General features: G+C 39.6%; 1 protein-coding gene across 31 annotated transcripts in view; it reads right to left on the minus strand.

Annotated features, from left to right (window-relative positions):
- The window catches only part of RBM39 (RNA binding motif protein 39), a 32466-nt gene that overhangs the window by 2684 nt on the left and 11967 nt on the right, over nt 1-17815 (minus strand). For 10 of the 31 annotated variants that reach the window (XM_035121955.3, XM_088673440.1, XM_088673443.1 and 7 more), the window contains 12 exons: nt 13718-13912; nt 12994-13059; nt 12851-12904; nt 10796-10913; nt 8938-9090; nt 7916-8053; nt 7118-7183; nt 5908-6112; nt 4915-4992; nt 3156-3188; nt 956-1031; nt 744-849 (listed from right to left, as the gene is read on the minus strand). In XM_035121955.3, the coding sequence (XP_034977846.3) occupies nt 744-849; nt 956-1031; nt 3156-3188; nt 4915-4992; nt 5908-6112; nt 7118-7183; nt 7916-8053; nt 8938-9090; nt 10796-10913; nt 12851-12904; nt 12994-13059; nt 13718-13912 (1288 nt within the window). Of the gene's footprint in view, nt 1-743; nt 850-955; nt 1032-3155; nt 3189-4914; nt 4993-5907; nt 6113-7117; nt 7184-7915; nt 8054-8937; nt 9091-10795; nt 10914-11391; nt 11417-12850; nt 12905-12993; nt 13060-13717; nt 13913-14330; nt 14533-15728; nt 15840-17815 lie in introns of those variants that run through there. The other 21 variants (XM_088673449.1, XM_088673445.1, XM_088673457.1 and 18 more) reach the window with 6 other exon arrangements.

The raw sequence follows: 17815 nt of genomic DNA on the forward strand, positions 1-17815 counted from the left end.
TATATCTGGCATATCAGCCAAAGGTGAGCACATAGCCACCTGTGCATCTGAAAGCAGAACTAGATTAAGGAGCATTCCTACATGATCTTGTAGGGCAGAGCTGGGGAATCTGTGGCCTTTCAATTGTTTCTGGACTACAATTCCCATCATCTCTGACCACTAGCCATGTTGGCTGAGGCAGGTTGGGAGTTCAACAACATCTGGAGTTCTACAGGTTCCCCATAAAAGTTTTAGGTGCATGCAAATCTCATTTAGGTTTCAGAGTATCATCTTTTTTCCTTTAACTGAGATGGTCTATGGCAGAGCTTTCCAAACTGTGTGTCATGACATGTTTGTGTGTCAGCTGTGGTGTGGTGCACGTGAACACACCCCACGCACCTCCCAGGGTTGAAAAGAGGTTACTCTAAACCTCTGGTTTGCTAGTAAAACTGAATTACTGTGTCCATGCAGTACTTACTGAACCTATATTCTTTGCAGCTAGTGATTCAGGATTCATAAGCATGTATTTTAACCTTGCAATGATGTAAATAGTAATTGAATCAATGTCTGTATAGACATTTGTTCACTGACAACTGAGTAACAGTTTTCTGGCATAACACAGAGCATACTTTAGTTTGGTCTGTTTGTAGAACATAAAATGCTCCCAAGTACTTGACCGTTCTATCAGTAGTATAGCCACATATTGTAGAAGTAAAGGAACAGATAGAAGTTACCACCTTTGGGTACTGATTTAATCAACATACCTGAGCTGAATTTTTGTCTACATAAATATGGGCAACGCCTCCATGTTTGTTACACTCCTCAATCACATCATCCTTAATTTCTGTATCCCAGCCAGCATCTTCTTCACTGAAGAGTAAGACAATACAATAAATTAATTATTCTTCATATGTATACTGAAAATAGAGAAATAAAACAGATTTTACAAAAGAGAGAGAGAGAGAGATTAACTTACGTTTGAGGATTAAACATATTGGAGAGCTGGAAGCACTGTGTTGCAAGTGGTTGTACAGAAGCAGCTGCTGCCAACACTGGAGAAGAAAGTGTAGAGTAAGTTTCTCCTTATTTTAAGAAGCACAAAATTCAGGTTGGGATATGCCTAAAAGCCCTGTCAGTAGAAGCCTTGTGCATAACAGACTTTCTTCTTTTCTTTCCCTCCTCCGCAACTGGCTGCGAGAGGCATGCCAGCGGAGGCAGAATGGTCCCCCTGGCAAGCTGATACACTTGCACAGGCAGAACGTTTGTAATATCACAGTTGAATTCCACCCTCAGATTACAACTAAGACTTTAAAAGTACCAGGGCAAATTTATCATAATACATTGTTATAAAATAGAAAACAAAGGTTTACAAAATACAGTGAACGCTCGGGTTGTGAATGTGATCCATGCGGGAGGCACGTTCGCAACCAGCAGCGTTCGCAACCAGCAGCGTTCGCAACCAGCAGCGTTCGCAACCTGCAGCATAACATCTGCGCATCGCAATTCGGCGCTTCTGTGCAAAGCATGATTTAGCGTTTCTGTGCGAGCGCCGAAACCCGGAAGTAACCCATTCGGGTACTTCTGGGTTCGTGCGGTGCACAACCTGAAGTGTCTGTAACACAAGGTATGACTGTATGATTTTGCTGCAAGAATACAGTTCCTAATAAGCAGTCTTTCCCATTCAAATTTTAAAAAACTGGAGTTCTACTTCAAAGCCTTTAAAATGGGCAAGGAGGTATATTTGCAATTCAATTTGTTGAGCCTTGTGCTAACAAGTAAACTGACTGCATTATGTCCCTGTCAAGAAACACTAAGTAATTTGAACAGCTATCTGAATTCACGGGTTGTATTAAACTAAGTCCTACTTAGAGCAGAGGTGCCAAAAGTTAATGAACCTAATTTAAACATGCCTTATTAACTTCAATAGGCCTACTCCCGTCCCCATTTCTGAGGACAAGATACTGTCTGAAACATATAGGGAGAAATTCAACATTGTGCTAAGCAGATTGCTCTGTTGGAATTTCTGATGCAATGATCTGTCTTTTTCTCCCCCTGTGCAGTTTCCAGGGTGTTCCCCGCCCTGCCCCACAACCAATTTTGGATAAGGATAAGTTCCTGAAAAGGCTTCCATTGGCAGTGTTTGTTATTTGAATATTGCACATACATTTTGCTCTACTAAAAGTAGTAAATAATGCCCCCTTTTGGGGAGGGGGGTCAAAGGGGCTCCAATAAAACAACACATGGCTCCTTTAACTAGGGAGACTGTCAACTGTTTATTTCTTCCTTCATCCTGGACCAGACAAATAAGCTTGCATAAATGTCCTTAGACCAAAAGAGCCTATGCTTTACAAAATTTAGATCCAACTCAGAAATGGTTCAGGAACAACTAGAGTACAACTGAGTGGACTGTCTGAGAACAGTTATAAGACTACACCCAAAATCCCAGTAGTGTATGTATAGGTTTTTGAGTGTCAGCACATCCACACCAGAATTGGTGAAAAATGAAATTCTTTTAGAAGAAGAATTGGAAAATAGAAATAAACATTTTCCATCCAATCCAGTGTTTTATTATTTACTTTAACAAAAGACAAAAGCTCAAATGTCATCTTCATACTGGATCCACTGATATCACCCTATCTTAACTAGGTGAGCATCCATTTCTCCTTGCTACCAATTTCTCAAGTTCCATAGCCAAGCATGATAGGCTGAAAGCAGTGGAAGTTTTCTCTTGTCTGTGGCTTGGACAGGGAAAGAAACAGGAGAAATTAATGCTGTATCTTTTCTTATCCAAACTGTTGGGAACTGTCTAAAGCAGGGGTAGACAACCTAAGGCCCATGCGCTGGATGCGACCCAATTGCCTTTTCAATCCGGTCCACTGATGGTCAACACGTTTTTACATGAGTAGAATGTGTGCTTTTATTTAAAATGCATCTCTGGGTTATTTGTGGGGCATAGGAATTCATTCATTGTTTTTCAAAATATAGTCTAGCCCACCACATGGTCTGAGGGACAGTGGACTGGCCCACGGCTGAAAAAGGTTGCTGACCCCTGGTCTAAAGCTTCTAAGAGTTCCTCTCACGGGTAGTAAGGCGCACTTGCTCTTGCTCTCAAGCAGGTAGAATTGTATTTGCCTGTCTTTCTAGCCATTTACAACTATATTCAAAATCAGTCTCACCTTCACTCTGCTGTGAAAGTCGTGTCTGTAAATCTAAAGAAAAATATTGCAGAGAACATTTTAATGTAACATTTGGAATACAAATTTCTCTCACACATCCCTTAGTACCAACCATTCCTCTATGAAAATTTGTCACTGTGCATGCATAAGCTAGCAGACAAGAAGCAATAAAAGAAAGAGGTCATATGATAATTTCACAAGCAATTCAAGACTGGTTATGTGAAATGTGTTCTGTATATCTGAGTCAGCCAGTCATTTGAGCCATCATATCAGAGGCTGGACACCAAAGCAGAAAACAGGACAAGGACAAGCAGGAGCAGTTTTAATCTTCATCACAGGACAAATGTGAGATACAGCAACATAAGGCAGAAAGCTGTACATGCAACCACCACATAAAGGTCTTGACAACCACATAACTAACATCCATAAAAGTGATGGGATAATAATGTGTGTAGAATTTAATACTGAAAGCTCATGCTGCAAGTCAGGAATCAGCAATCATTCAATAACTGTCCTGATTTAAAGCATCAATAGCTTAGTCAAGTGATCTCCCTGTTGTGTTGGCGGTGATTCAATACAGAATAGAGTTAGGATATCATGTCTTGGGCCCCAGTCTTTGTGCTATGGTGTGCTGCAGAGCAGAATCTTGTTGCCAATGCATCCATATGAAGCCATTGGGAACAGTCATGAGGAGTTTGGGGGCCAAGTATCATCAGTATGCTGATGACATGCAGCTCTAATCTCCACAATATCTGAATCAGGAGAAGTTAAACATGAAATGGACCACTGGGCAAAGTAGGAAACTGGATGAGGAGCCTAAGAAGGCACTGTGGAATAATGGTTCCCATGACTGGGGAATTGGCCTCCTGCCTATTATGGACATGAGTATGCTCTCTCTGAAAGAACAGGTTCATAATTTGGGGGTTCTCTGTCACTTTAGGCTCAGGTAGACTCAGTGACTAGGAGTGCCTTTTACAAGCTATGGTTATCAACTATGGCTGTTCTTAAGACAGGGATAGCCTGATCACTAGTAGCCTCAATTCTCATTACTACAATGTTCTCTATGTGGGGCTATCCTTGGACGAGGTATGTATGTATGTATAAATAATATTGATGATGATGATGATGTTCAGTCTAGAAGCTCCAGCAGCTGCTAAATACTGTGGCTAGAATGCCAGTAGGGACAGATTATCATCAGCACATAAATCTGGCACTTCAAAACTCGCACTGGCTGTCCATGTTACTAAGCCAAGTTCAAGGTTCTTGTATAGTTTACAAAGCCCTTAATATTCTGAGCCCAGGATACCTTATATCCCTGCCTGATCTCTGAGATCTTCAGAGTAATCTGTTTTAGTGGTCTCCCGTGGTTCAAATCCGCAGTCCATATCCCTCAGGAGATGCACATTCAGTATTGTGGGCCTGATTCTGTAGAACTCCCTCACAACTGATATTATACAGGGCCCTCTGATAGTTGAATTTCAGGTGCCTGAAAACCTTTCTATTTCAGCAGGCATTTAAATACATTCTGTTTTTATGATTAATTTTATTTCCTGCATAAAATTTTATTCACTGCTACTTTTGTAATCTGATTGTACCGCAATTTCTGTGACTAAGTGGTATATAGTTGAAATAAATGAAATAAAGTGATACAGAAAATTGCTGTGATTGTGCAAATCAGCTAACATATCATAATCAATAGGTGAGTTATCTTCCTTAATAATAACTTCCAGATTACAGTACTTAGAAAAAGCAATTTTACCTGCTACAGCGCTAAATGCTAATGATCCACTCATCTGAAGAGCTTGCTGTGCAGCTGGAGGAATTTGCAAGCCAGTACCTGGAACAGAAAGCCATTAATCTATTTTGTACTACAGGCTCTACATTTAACTAGGATACTAAAATTATGAAAAATGGTTTTGTGCTAAAAGTACAACCTATAATGAGCCCAATCAAAGCTACTAGCTTTACAGCTCTCCCCTCCCACTTCCACATGGTTTGGGGAGACTTCTGCTGTGTTAATAATAATAATAATTTATTATTTATACCCAGCCACTCTGGGCGTTCCAACAAAATACTAAAATACAGAAATCCATCAAACATTAAAAGCTTCCCTAAACAGGGCTGCCTTGAGATGCCTTCTAAAGGTCTGGTAATTGTTATTCTCTTTGACTTCTGGTGGGAGGGCATTCCACAGGGTGGGTGCCACAATACCGAGAAGGCCCTCTGCCTGGTTCCCTGTAACTTGGCTTCTCGTAGCGAGAGTATGTTTAATTTCCAGACAGCAGTTTAATTAAAAAAAAACTCTGATTAGTTAAAGCCAGCTTCATTACCCATGGTTTAAAGTTTACTGACTTTTGGAGCTTACAAGTTTATTTTAAACCTTGATTCTGATTAGCACCTCATGACAAGCTAGGATTCACGAAACTCAAAGCAAATGCAGCAGGCATTTATTTCCCAGCTGCACAGGAGGTGGTAAGAGAAATAGGAAGTGCAGCCTTAGGTTTGTTCACTTCATCCCCATAGTATTAAATCATGGTTTAAGCACTGTATGCAAACTAGCTTAAAGTCTTGGGAATCAATGTAGCCAAACTAGAAGGTCTACAACATGGAGATGACTATGTCCCACAGCTAGAAAAGCTTGGCAGTGAGCTTTCCTTTAAGACTGAAATCATAATAGTAGTATGTAGTGTAGTGTTATGCTAAAAATACCTTAGAAGAAAATATGTACTATGCTTTTTACAAATATACTTACCCTCAGCGAGTCTTGCCATTAACTGAAGACGGCCAGTTGTTCCCAAGTCAATTCCAGTCCTTTCCAGTTCATCGCTGTCCAAAAATGAGCTAGCACTGGATGCATCTGTACGTTCAGTTACATGGCCTACTTTCATTGGCCTGCCAGCTAGTTCAAACCCATTTAGTTGTTCCAAGGCCTTTTTAGCACACTCAGAATCTGAAAACTAAACAAATTAATCTATGGTCATTTAAAATACAGCTGTTGGCAGACTTTTATTTCAGCATTTATTATTTTTTTAAAAAATGACCTACATCCTATTAAGTTTCAGTCATAAAGCTAATACCAGAACCCTTCAAATAACTGGTTTAGTGTGACAGAAGCCACAATGTATTTGATTTTTTGTTGTTGTTGCTATAAAACCCAGAGATACAGACATTTACATGGGAGCACAAACTAACTTTAAACATGAGCAACCACTGGCATACTTCCATCAGGTTTAAAGGGTTATAGTGTTTGTCAACTTGACGTTTGCATTTAGTAATTTTATGTAACTTGAGGAGTTGCATACTTGTCTATGGACAATATTGCCTCCATCCTTTCATTTTCAATTTGCTTTTATCAACACAGCAACATACAGTTGTAACTTGGAAGTCGAACGGAATCCGTTCCGGAAGTCCATTCAACTTCCAAAATGTTCGGAAACCAAAGCTGCAGAAGCCCCATCGGACATTTGGGTTCCAAATAACGTATGCAAGCCGGAACACTCACTTCCGGGTTTGCAGCATTCAGGAGCCAAAACGTCTGTGTACCAAGGCATTCAGGATCCAAGATATGACTGTAGTCTACTGAACGCCACTATCTGGTAGTGAAGCAGCTATCTTCATTTCACACTCCAACTTTAAGTCCAGTACAATAGCAGTGGTTGCTCATGTTTAAAGAAAACTGGAATTATTCTACCATTGTGAACATACCCAAAACCTGGGGCTTAGTACCTAACTTTCAGAATTATTCATGTTTATGACTTAAAATATCTTCAACTTCTTTCAGGGCACATTATAAAAAGTGTGGTACATATTGTAATTTTACACATGTAAACTGAAACTAAGTTAAGGATCACAAAAGTCTAAAAAATCAGAACATCTTAAGATCTAAGAATTTTCACTTGGAAACAATATATTTCATTGACATCAGTAGAACCTATTTGCCACAATAAACTTTATAAACTTACAGTAATAAATCCATATCCTTTGGAACGTCCAGTTTCACTGTCCATCATCAGCTGAATGCTTTCAATCTGAAAAGACCAGTACCAATTAGTACTGTATATAAAACCTACTTTCATCAATTCTTATTTTATAGAAAAGGATGTAGAAGAAAACAAAGTCTGTTTGTCCAGGATTATAATGCAAATTGGAATATGCACAGAATGTTCTAATAGCTCCCCTGAAATCCTCAAGATTTGGATCGTGAAATCCTTAAGAATAGGTGTGTCACACATAACACTAAAAAAATCATACTTTTGTGCTATTCCTAAGTGCTCCGTTCTCAGACACTCTGCTTACTCATTTGCTGGTTGAGGCAAACCATCAACAGCAGTTACAAGCAAACCTTCTAATTATGATATTTCCTGAAAACTGGGACTGTAAACTGGGGAGTGTGAGGGGGAAAGGGAGCACAAGATTTGTTCCCATGGTGCCAGACCACAGTTTGATGTTATCACAGTGTCGTTGAAAGCACAAACCAGAATAATATTGCAGTTAGACAGATGAAATATTATTTCAATTTTTACAATCGGCTAAGATAGCAGTCTACGCAACTTGGCATCCACTACTATAGAAGTGCAACTGCAAGTTACTCAATCAAGACTGGTCTTTAGGATCAAATGAATATATGCAGTGTTTATTTCTACTTGAACTAACATTTCTTAAAATCAGAGTAAGGAAGTTAGCCAATTAAACCATTCAGGAATTCATAATTCTGTCACTACTACTAGGTGCAGTTGTCCCCAATGAACTAAAAAACTTACCCGCCCAAAAGGTTCAAAGATTCCACGAAGCATATCTTCAGTTATATTGAAGTGTAATGATCCCACATACAGTCTCATGGGGCCTGCACTTCCTTTTTGTAGGTTATTAGCCATTGCTGCCGCTCGATTTTTCTCTGCCTAGAAAAGTTACCCCAAATAGAAACAATCCACATTACTAAATATAGTTTAACCATTAACTGTCCTACATTTAACTGAGGAATGCTTCAGACTGTATTCAAAAACTGTGAGTGTGAGAGGGGGGGGTGCACTACAGATTAGGGCAAGTTCAAAAATTGTATTATTACATTAAGCAAAAAACAAATAAAGCATGCATATTAGCAGAAGCCCCCCAACTCACTGTAAGTTTAGTGCACTCAAAAATAAATACTAAAAAAAGGGACTTCCAATGATTCAAGAGTAGGAGTTTGCTGTCATCACCAGTATTTTTAGTGCCAAACAAATTTTAACTAAGCATTCACCATCTTAAAAATGCAACTGTTGATAAATTAGAAGTGATTTCCACCTTTTGGTCTACTATCAAGCACTGTTTATTGTAAATAACTAGGCACAAGCATTAAGAAATATACTACTATTACTATTAACAATAATATTCAAGTAGATGGCATTTAAATTTGCAAATAGGCATGCTAGTTTATTCTCATAAACTTTTTTATCTGCCATCTCTGTTTCTTATCTGTTATCAATCATTGTTTAGTCAAACAACTTTTGAAAGTCCCCTAATCTTCAACAGCACTTCGAGGTATGGCACAGGTTGACAAACTCAAACAAAAGAAGTCAAAAATATACTGGACATATTCAAGGTTCTTGTATAACCCTAAATGACACTTAAGATCTATCCAGAGTTGAGAATGGAATGTAAGGACTCGATCACAAGTGACTCATAGAATTGTAGAGTTGCAAGGGTCATCTACTCCAACCCCCTGCAATGCAAGAATAAAGTGCCCATGAAGTAAGATTTACTGATCATAACGGAGCTAGAACAGAAATTAGTATCAACTTACTTGAGATGCTTGTACAATAATTGGTACCCCCAAAACTCGTTGTCCTGTTAATCCAATTGCCAAAGGTACTGAACTAACATCAACAAATTCCACATAAGCAATTCCCTTGGAACGTCTGGAGTTTCTGTCTGAAATCATGCGTACATCACGGACCTAGAAAGATGCGAACAGTTAAAACTTGTTTTACCTATTTGAAAAGTTTAATCAGCATAGACTTCAGTTTCCCCAGATTCCTGACTTAAGTATATCCAAGTAAGCAAATGTCATTTTGCAGTGTGCAGACACGGTCTGGCTCAAAGGTAACATTAAGCCACTGTTTAGCACTATGTGGACAAGCCTCGTGGAACATGAGCAAAGCATCAGTGTCGCACATTCCTCTCTACTTCACCCAGAGCAGGACTTGCAGAGTTTAATTACATGTTGAAAGCATGCTTAATGTTAAACATGTTTGAAAAAGGAATCCATTTCATAATAAGCCAACTTAAAACCATGCCTGCAGATAAACTTGTGAAAACTGCAGTGCCATTAAATGACTTTGGAGGGTGGTAGATCACTGCCAGTTTTTGATACTTGTTGGTAGATCACAACCTACTTGAGGTTGGACATGCCTGTTCAAGACCATCTGGTGTAACAACTGTGAAACTTTCAGAGTCAAAAGCGTCAGCATCTTACACCATCAGAAAAGTAAGCAAATCATGGGTGGATCCTGAGATTCTGTTTTTGCCGAATCCCCCTCACCACACCCCTGAAAGTCTACTACAGAGGGGAAGAGAGGGAAATCAACAAAACTGCCTTTCCCCCTAACATTAGACAGAGGCGCCACAGAATGGCACCTTAGGATCCAATCACATTTTTTTGCTAACACGCACTAAGTAACATGCACGTTACTTACTTTCTCCTATTTCCTGAGTGTGGCCAAAATAATGGAACAGGACAATCCTACCGTACCTTGGTTTTGTCTATGTCAGACATGTTCAACCAGTCAACCGCAATCGACCAATAGATCGCAGTAGTGATCCTGGTCGATCGTGGGATTAAACCAAGTGAGCAAGCAATGTCGCCGCCCCTTCCCCAGGCTTCCGCCGCAGCCGCAAGGAAGGCCAGGCGGCAAGCACAAGGAAGGTTGCCCAGACCGGCCTTCCCACCAGCGGCGGGACCCAGCACTGGGGGGAGCAACATTCCTTGCCTGCTCACTTGCTGCCCGGCCCGGCTGCAGCAGTGGCCCTGGCGCTGGGTCCCGCCACTGCCGAGAAGGCCAGGCTGGGCAGCAAGCGCAAGGAATGTCGCCTGGCCCCGTCCTTCTGGCAGCGGGGGTGAAAGGTTTGCGGGGGTGTGTGCAATCGGGATCACGTCAGCAACGCAGCTCCCTTTGACAGGGGGGGGGGGAGAGCTGGTTAAGGGGAGAGAGAGGGAGATGGGCTAGCTGGGGATGGAGAGAGAAGCCAACTGGCTCCTCAGAGAGAGAACTTTTGCCCCCCTTTCCTCCCCCCCCACTTAAACTCCCCCCTCCTGCATCCACTTAGCCACCTCCTTCCACACATGCAACCCGCCCATGCTCCTCGTCCCTCCAATGACAATGGGTAGGTCACTGCCAGTTTTTTATACTGGGAGTAGATCGCAGTCTCTTGGGAGTTGGACATGCCTGGTCTATGTTATTTTAGCTAGCAAGTCCTCACGTGGAAGCTTCTTTAGACTTAGCCTAAAAATTCAGCAGCTCAGTCTTGCAAGTCATCTCAAATACACCACTGTATCTTAAATGGAATTTAATATACAGAAAGTTTGAAAAAATCTGCTCAGTTATTCTGCTTTAAAAATATTAGGATGACACCGGAAGAAATTTGAGTTATTGACACCTCACCTTTCCTACAGTAGAGAAAAACTCTTCCAAATCTCTTGGCCTAATTCTTGCAGCAAGCTGCATACAGAATACTGTTCGAGCATCTCTCTCCTCTGGAGTTAGATTATCAATAGGTTCTCTGAAAATAATAGATAAACCATGGTCAGTAATTTTCTATTTTAAAAGAAGATAATTTGAACAAATTTGTTCTGATATTCATTAAATCCATTTACACTCAGACACAGATGGAGGTATAACATTCAAATAGCACATGCTTCAAGTAAGGCAGACAGGTACCCGTTTTTCAACTGCACCAGATATCTACAGTCCCCTTTAATGAGATGTGTCCATGTCTAAATATCTCAGAATTCATTATTTAAAATGCAAAGAAAGCTATTGCCCTCAGAAAAGGGCTCTTTCCTGTGTAATGTATTTCCTACCCCAATATACATTCCTACCCCAATGTGTAACGCAGATGAAAAAGACAAAATAGGGTTTGGGAGAAGGCGCTTGGGGTTAACAAAGGATGTTTTAGAGGTCTTGCACCCCGATTCTACAAGTATGCCTGGAAAAATCTGTTAATTTAATGGACATACTTCTAAGTACGTACACCTTACCTAATCCCAGCATTAGAAAGGAAATGCTTTTAACCTCAACGTACTTTAATAGTTGTGTATGTCTGAAATGAAAGAATGTATTCAGCCATTTTACAAATTTATGTCTTTCGATACTCTATCCATACAAAGGCAGTAATCAGTATAGCACTGGGCAGCAAGAGAAATGCAATGATGCATAGAAAAATGAAGGCATAGCACTGTATTTATCAAGCTTAAGCAGAATAGCACTTTTTACACACAAAAATGCATTGATCATATACTTTGCAACTGAAAGGAGATATTACAAAATGTTTCAATCTCCCTCCAAACATTATTTACACCTTACCCTTTCAAAATGTCCACATTTTGTGGACTGTGGCAAGAATGGGATTAAGGTCTAAACCTAACAGCACTCTGTTCGCAAAGTAACCATGACTCCCAGTTACAAGACTGCAAATTTATGCCTGCCATTGAATCTTTAATTCAATCAGCCCCCTATTTTCAAAGCAAGTCCCCTGTATGTGGACAGGCTAGACAGGAACACACAGGGGCCGAGATCTATACATGGGTGCTGCCAGAAAATTTTGGTAGGAGAGATGAATTCACAAGCTTAAGCTCACAGGAGCCCAAAGTTAGTAGCTAGGCTGCAAGCAAGAAAGCAGCCCAATGCTTGTTTTCTTCCAGCCTGGCCTGATGGGGGAATGGGGAATGACCCTAACCGTCTGCCGTAAGTATTGAATTAAGCAGTGAAAGATGGCTTTTCAAAAAATGAGGGAGCAGGCAGTTGAGGCTATCATGACATTTGCCCATTGGGTCCATGAAGCTGCCAGTTAATAGTGATCTCTGTAGGCCATAACTGCACCCCAAGCTCCTGCAGCTTAGCTGCCATTTGGGTCGTCTTACCCAATGGTTCCATAGAGCCTAACTTAGAGACACATTCAAGTCCCTCTACTCAAACCAGACGGTTCCTTCCTTCAGCAGAGGTTGTCCCCATAGACCTAAGACACATCAGTGAGGCGTGGAGAACAGCTGAAAGGAGCACAATATCTCTTGCCGCTCCCTCTGTGAAAATTTTACATTAATCTACTTAAAGCTCATCAATGTCAAATGCATGTCACCTTCACACAGAGGTGTATCACAGATGCCTTTCAAAGGACGTGCCTATTAATGACCAGAGAAAGCAAAAGGTCATACTACCAGTAATAAAGGAACATCAAATTCAGTAGTGCTACCTACATCCACAACATTTCAGAACTGCCACCATCAATCAAAATGGGTGCACTCTATGCTACTCAAGCCAAATTAAAACACTAACAATAACCTTGGCGTGCAGAGGCAGCACACTAAACATGCATAGAGAGCATGTTCTGAAATCTGAAAGGTGAGAATGAGATTTGCACAGAAAGCAACTGAGACACCTCATATAACATTCAACACTGCACAGTCAATTTAAATACAGTAGTAGTATTAAACTGCCTACCTCACAGGACTCTTGTCTTTTCTAAATGGACTTTTGCTCCTAGATCGTCGTCTACTGTGGAAAAAAGCACACAACCAATTATTTAATATTAAATACATCAAAATAGATAATTAAATAGTCACCATAAAATAAGAGAAGGAAACCTTATTTTAATGTTGTGAGGCAAGCCAATCTTTCCTCTGATGGCACTGTTAAATTTTGGACCAGAACTAGATTAAAAGAAGAAAAGACAATATATTACTAAGCAAGTTCATTATTAGCAGGAACAATCTTGAAAGAAACTAAATGCTAACTGGTTTTCACTTTAAAAGTATACCTGAAAGCAAGTGGTATGCAGTAAGGCAGATATGTTAAGCATAGCCAAAATTAAACTGAGATATCATTTTGACATTATGAGAAAGTCTGGGCTAGTTCTCAGATGATTTAGTGCTACATATATATGAACAAGAAGGCACACAAGCAAAGTTTCAGGCTTGCATGGTCTGTCTTATCCTCCCCCTGTATGGCAAGGACTTTGTTTCATGGACTTGGTATTATGTATGAACAAAATATTGATATTCCACCATTACAGTAATTACCCACTCCAATACTGCAAAAGAAAATTGTGTCACTGCTATAGTCATACTGTGATTTCAGATGCCACATGATACTGGAAGCAGATTTCTCTTCAATTGTCTGCTTAAAAGTATTTTTAAAAACCTAAGCCAAGGTACAGATATGTATACATCTTAAAAATGAGACTTATGCATCTATATTAAAAGGTTAGTTTGCTTTTTCTTTTTAAAATAAAACTTATACTTTGATTACATTTTCTGCTTATTCAGCAATGAAATATTAGCACTAAAATGACAATTTCGTGCAACATACTAGGGGCTTCTGTAACGGCCTCTGAATCGCCGTTCTCTACTTCTTGAACGGCTGCGTCTCCGTTCTTTACTTCTACTGCGCTTCCTCTCCCGACTTTTGCTCTTCTTCCTCTCACGATCACGACTTCGTTTGCGCTCCTTACTTCTACTCCTCTTCCTGTCATGGCTACGACTTCTGCTCTTGCTCTTTTTTCTCCTGAACAGGACAAACAACACAAGTTTAAGTGTCTTTTTTTTCAAAAGCAGCAAATAATAAGACCCACTGGGTAGGTAGGCAAGTTTAAGAAACCCCCTATCAAGTTAAGTTATGGCAACTGCAGCATGAATGCAAATTTTCTTTATAATGTACATTATTTTTAAATAATGCAATCATTCTTTAATCAAATTACATAATATATTTTAATTCTCTCTAAACCATTTATACAATAGTTAAAAGCAATGCACTGTTATGGAGAGGCCTTCAAGGTGACAGCACACATTCAGAAGCATACCCTCAACCAGGATAAACATACTGGTTCCTCACTCTTTAAAATATCTACCTCCCTCCTAGGAGGAGGAATATTTTATCCAACAGAAGACACAAAAATGTTTAAACTGCAGATAACTATACCTACCAAGTTCCTTTGCAGAAATGTCAGGTTCATAGTTGATTCTGAACTGTTCATTTAATGAGACTCTTTCCACTCTACTGCCTGCTCACGCTAGATATGTTCCAAATGGAGAAGGAATAAGTCCCATTGGAGCAAGTAGCTTGGATCCCAGGTGCCCTTCTGCTAGCGGAAAGCCTCTTCCACTCACAGAAGGGCTGTTTCCGACCTAGCGGAAGAGCATTGCATGAGAAAAGCAACCCCAAATCCAAAGAAGTGCTTCTGTTTGCATAAGCTATTTTCAAGACATTACAGCCCACTAGTTTATCCTACAGCTTTCTTATTCACTATTTCTCTCATACTGTAGACACAGTATGCTACCTTCTGTTGCTGGCTTGTGAAAAATATTTTATTATCACTCGCAAGAAAATTCAAACAGCACTAATACATTAATGATCTTCTTCCCCTCGTTTATCTGGATCCAAGTCAGTTATTTAGCCCCTTATAGTTATATATTCTAAACCATTTGCTGGTTATAACATAAAATGCAAAGTATTTTTAAGAAGAAAAAAACTACAGAAGAAACATATGGACCCAAAGACAGGTTTAAATGTAAGAACATATACATACTGCATTACCCCAAAAGACTTAATTAGTCCATATTAGGGTTTCTCCATACTTAAAAGCAGGGACAAATAATGTTTCCACTGTAAAGAGGCAGACATGTACCAAGAACTAAGGAACTGGTGGCCTCTAAGTACACGTCTCAGAAAAGGAAGATATTTTTAGTTCTCCTCAATTACTTTTTTCAGTAGTGTAATATGGGGAGCCCTTTTGATTTGCTGGTAAACAGCTGGAGTCAGAAACTGTTGCAGTTCTATTGCAAAAAAATCCAGAGGTACTCCCTCCTGTGCCTCTGCTTTAAAGGATTTAGAGCGTAAGTGTTCACAAAACTATTTGTTGACCCTGGTTTATTACAGTGGTGCATTCATTTTTTACTTAAGCTGTAGTATCCTAACAAGAGTACTGAATTTCTTAAAAGTTGTTTAAGCTAACAACACCTGCTATAATCTGCACTTTTCATTTCACAAGGTTTATTGCATCCAGAGTATTCAACCTTGTGCAGGAATAATGTTACTAGCTAAACTGGACAACTGGAATTAATTCAGGAGTTAAGATCTCACTCAGTTTCTATTCTAAACAAAGAGATTGAACGAATTCATACCGGTATTACTATTTGAATCAGTGTTATGTTTCTACCCTGTACATATGAAAACAAGTAGGTTATGAATCAGATAGCTTCAGTGAGCAAAAACCAGGGCCTTGGTTTGTAATCACAAGGACCATTTGTTTCTACTGTGATTTGTTAATTAAAATTCAAGAAATTCATAGGCCAAATAATCAACTCAAACCTAAGCAGTTTACCTAGCATGATATTAGTGAGATATTATGGATGGTATTCCTCTTTGCAGTCAGATATCCTCAAGAAACATCCTTATAGAAAGCAATTCTTCTTTGATTCCCAGATGACAAAAACTGTCAATACAGGAATAACCAGATGAAATATCGCCAATATCCCCCTTCCTAATGAAAATGTATAGATTTCAGACCTAATACCTAGGTAAGGAATTATTGCAACATATACCTGGAACCTACAAGCCCAGTAATTAGCTGCCTGCTAATTATATTATGTTTTTTTTCCCTAGTACGCCTTTTCTTTTAACCTGTAAGACTCTTGTATCAGTTTTGCACCAAACATGAATGTGGCAAGTAAAACATTTATGGGAACTACAAGAATTTTCCTACTACAGGAATAAAAAGAAACTCTGAGAAGATACTGAAGTTCAAACTTGGACCTACAATTAATGTTCATTTCATTATTATTATTTTTATTATTATTATTATTAAATAAACAAGTGCGACCAATTGTTTCTCCATTAAAATATAAAACATAGAATGTGAAATTTACCCAAGTTTAAAATTAGAGTTTCACCTCATTTCTACCACAAGTCAAATAATTTAAATTTCTAATAAATCTGCCACAAGAATGCATAATGCATGCTTGCATATGCCATCAGGAAAAAGCTGTAGTTTACTCTCATAACAAAAGATTTCACCCCAGTACTGCCTACACCACAGGAATGAACTTCTGTAAAGAAAAGATAAGGGCTTTCTTAAATTGTCTTTCTTCCTTGTGGCAGGACATTGCCAGTGTTACAAGTTGCAGCCGAAGAACATGATCTTCATCCAACAAACAATTTGGTGAGTATATAGTCTTATGCTTGCAGCAAATGTGCAAACCAACCCGCTTTTTATGCTGATGACAATAACTCTACCTGTATCAAATGACCTATTGGAACTTTGAGAGAATGGTATACTAGCAATAGCATTAAAAGTGGGCTGGTTTGTATGCAGCACTAAAATATAGCTTAGCGTTACATGGGATCAGCATGAGAAAAGCTTCAGGTTCACAAACTCCTGTTCTAGGCAACAGTGATTTAAAATGAGCCAGCTTCATAACTCATGGTTTGAAATTAGCTCGCTTAGAAACCTGACACTAGAGATTGTTTTATATCACGATCTCTGGTTCATAAATAAAGTCAGAAATTATGGAAAGTGAACCAAAGTGAACCAGATTGCTCATTTCCAAATACTTTAATAGCTTGGGAACAGCAAAGACCAATTAAGTGGAAGAGCTTCTTTCAAATCATGAGAATGAAGAAGCACTTCAGAAAACCTTACACGCTATAGGGGGAAAATTAATGCTTGGAACTACAGACAAAAAATCACTCTCATGCTGTGCGTGGGAGGTCAGTGATAGTGCATCCTAAAGATTAACCATGAAGAATGTAATAAAAAAGAACTACTTCATGTGCAGCATGCTGCCCCAAACTGATTATAAAGAAAAATGTAATAAATGGGCACTGGTCATGCCTAATACAGGCTTCAAATCATCTTCATTTCTTAAGAGCATGCCAGCAATACAAAATGCTCTACACCACATCCATAATCAGGCTACTATAATGAAGCAGTCAAACTGGTAAAAAGGTATGTTCCTTCTAACCAACAGTTCCTAACCAAGTTGGTGCAGCTCCAATATGGTTTCAAATTAGACGGGAGGAACACCTGTTGAAATTCCTGCATTGCAGAGGGTTGGACTAGATGACTCAGGATCCCTTCTACAATTCGCTGATTCTATGAGTATGATCATCACTTTTGAGGATTTGCTTTTTTATTATTTCTGTGTGTGTGTTATCAAATTACACACTTTCCATTGGACTTGTAAGCTTGAGTGTTAGTGTAGTGTTAACTGTTAAGAGTATCAGACTAGGACCTGAGACTTGAATGCCCACTTGACTATGAAGCTTACTGGGTGACAGCCTCTTAGCCAGGGCTGTCTTAAGCGCCTTTGGCACCCTGGTGCAACGGATCCCTCCGGCGCCCCGTTTTCCAGCGCAGCAGGCGGGCTCAGTGCGCAGCGCGGCTGCCAATGACGCTGCTGCACGGCCGGC

Source organism: Zootoca vivipara, chromosome 7 (genome assembly GCF_965207765.1).
Source record: "Zootoca vivipara chromosome 7, rZooViv2.hap1.1, whole genome shotgun sequence".
In the NCBI taxonomy this organism is placed as follows: domain Eukaryota; kingdom Metazoa; phylum Chordata; class Lepidosauria; order Squamata; family Lacertidae; genus Zootoca; species Zootoca vivipara.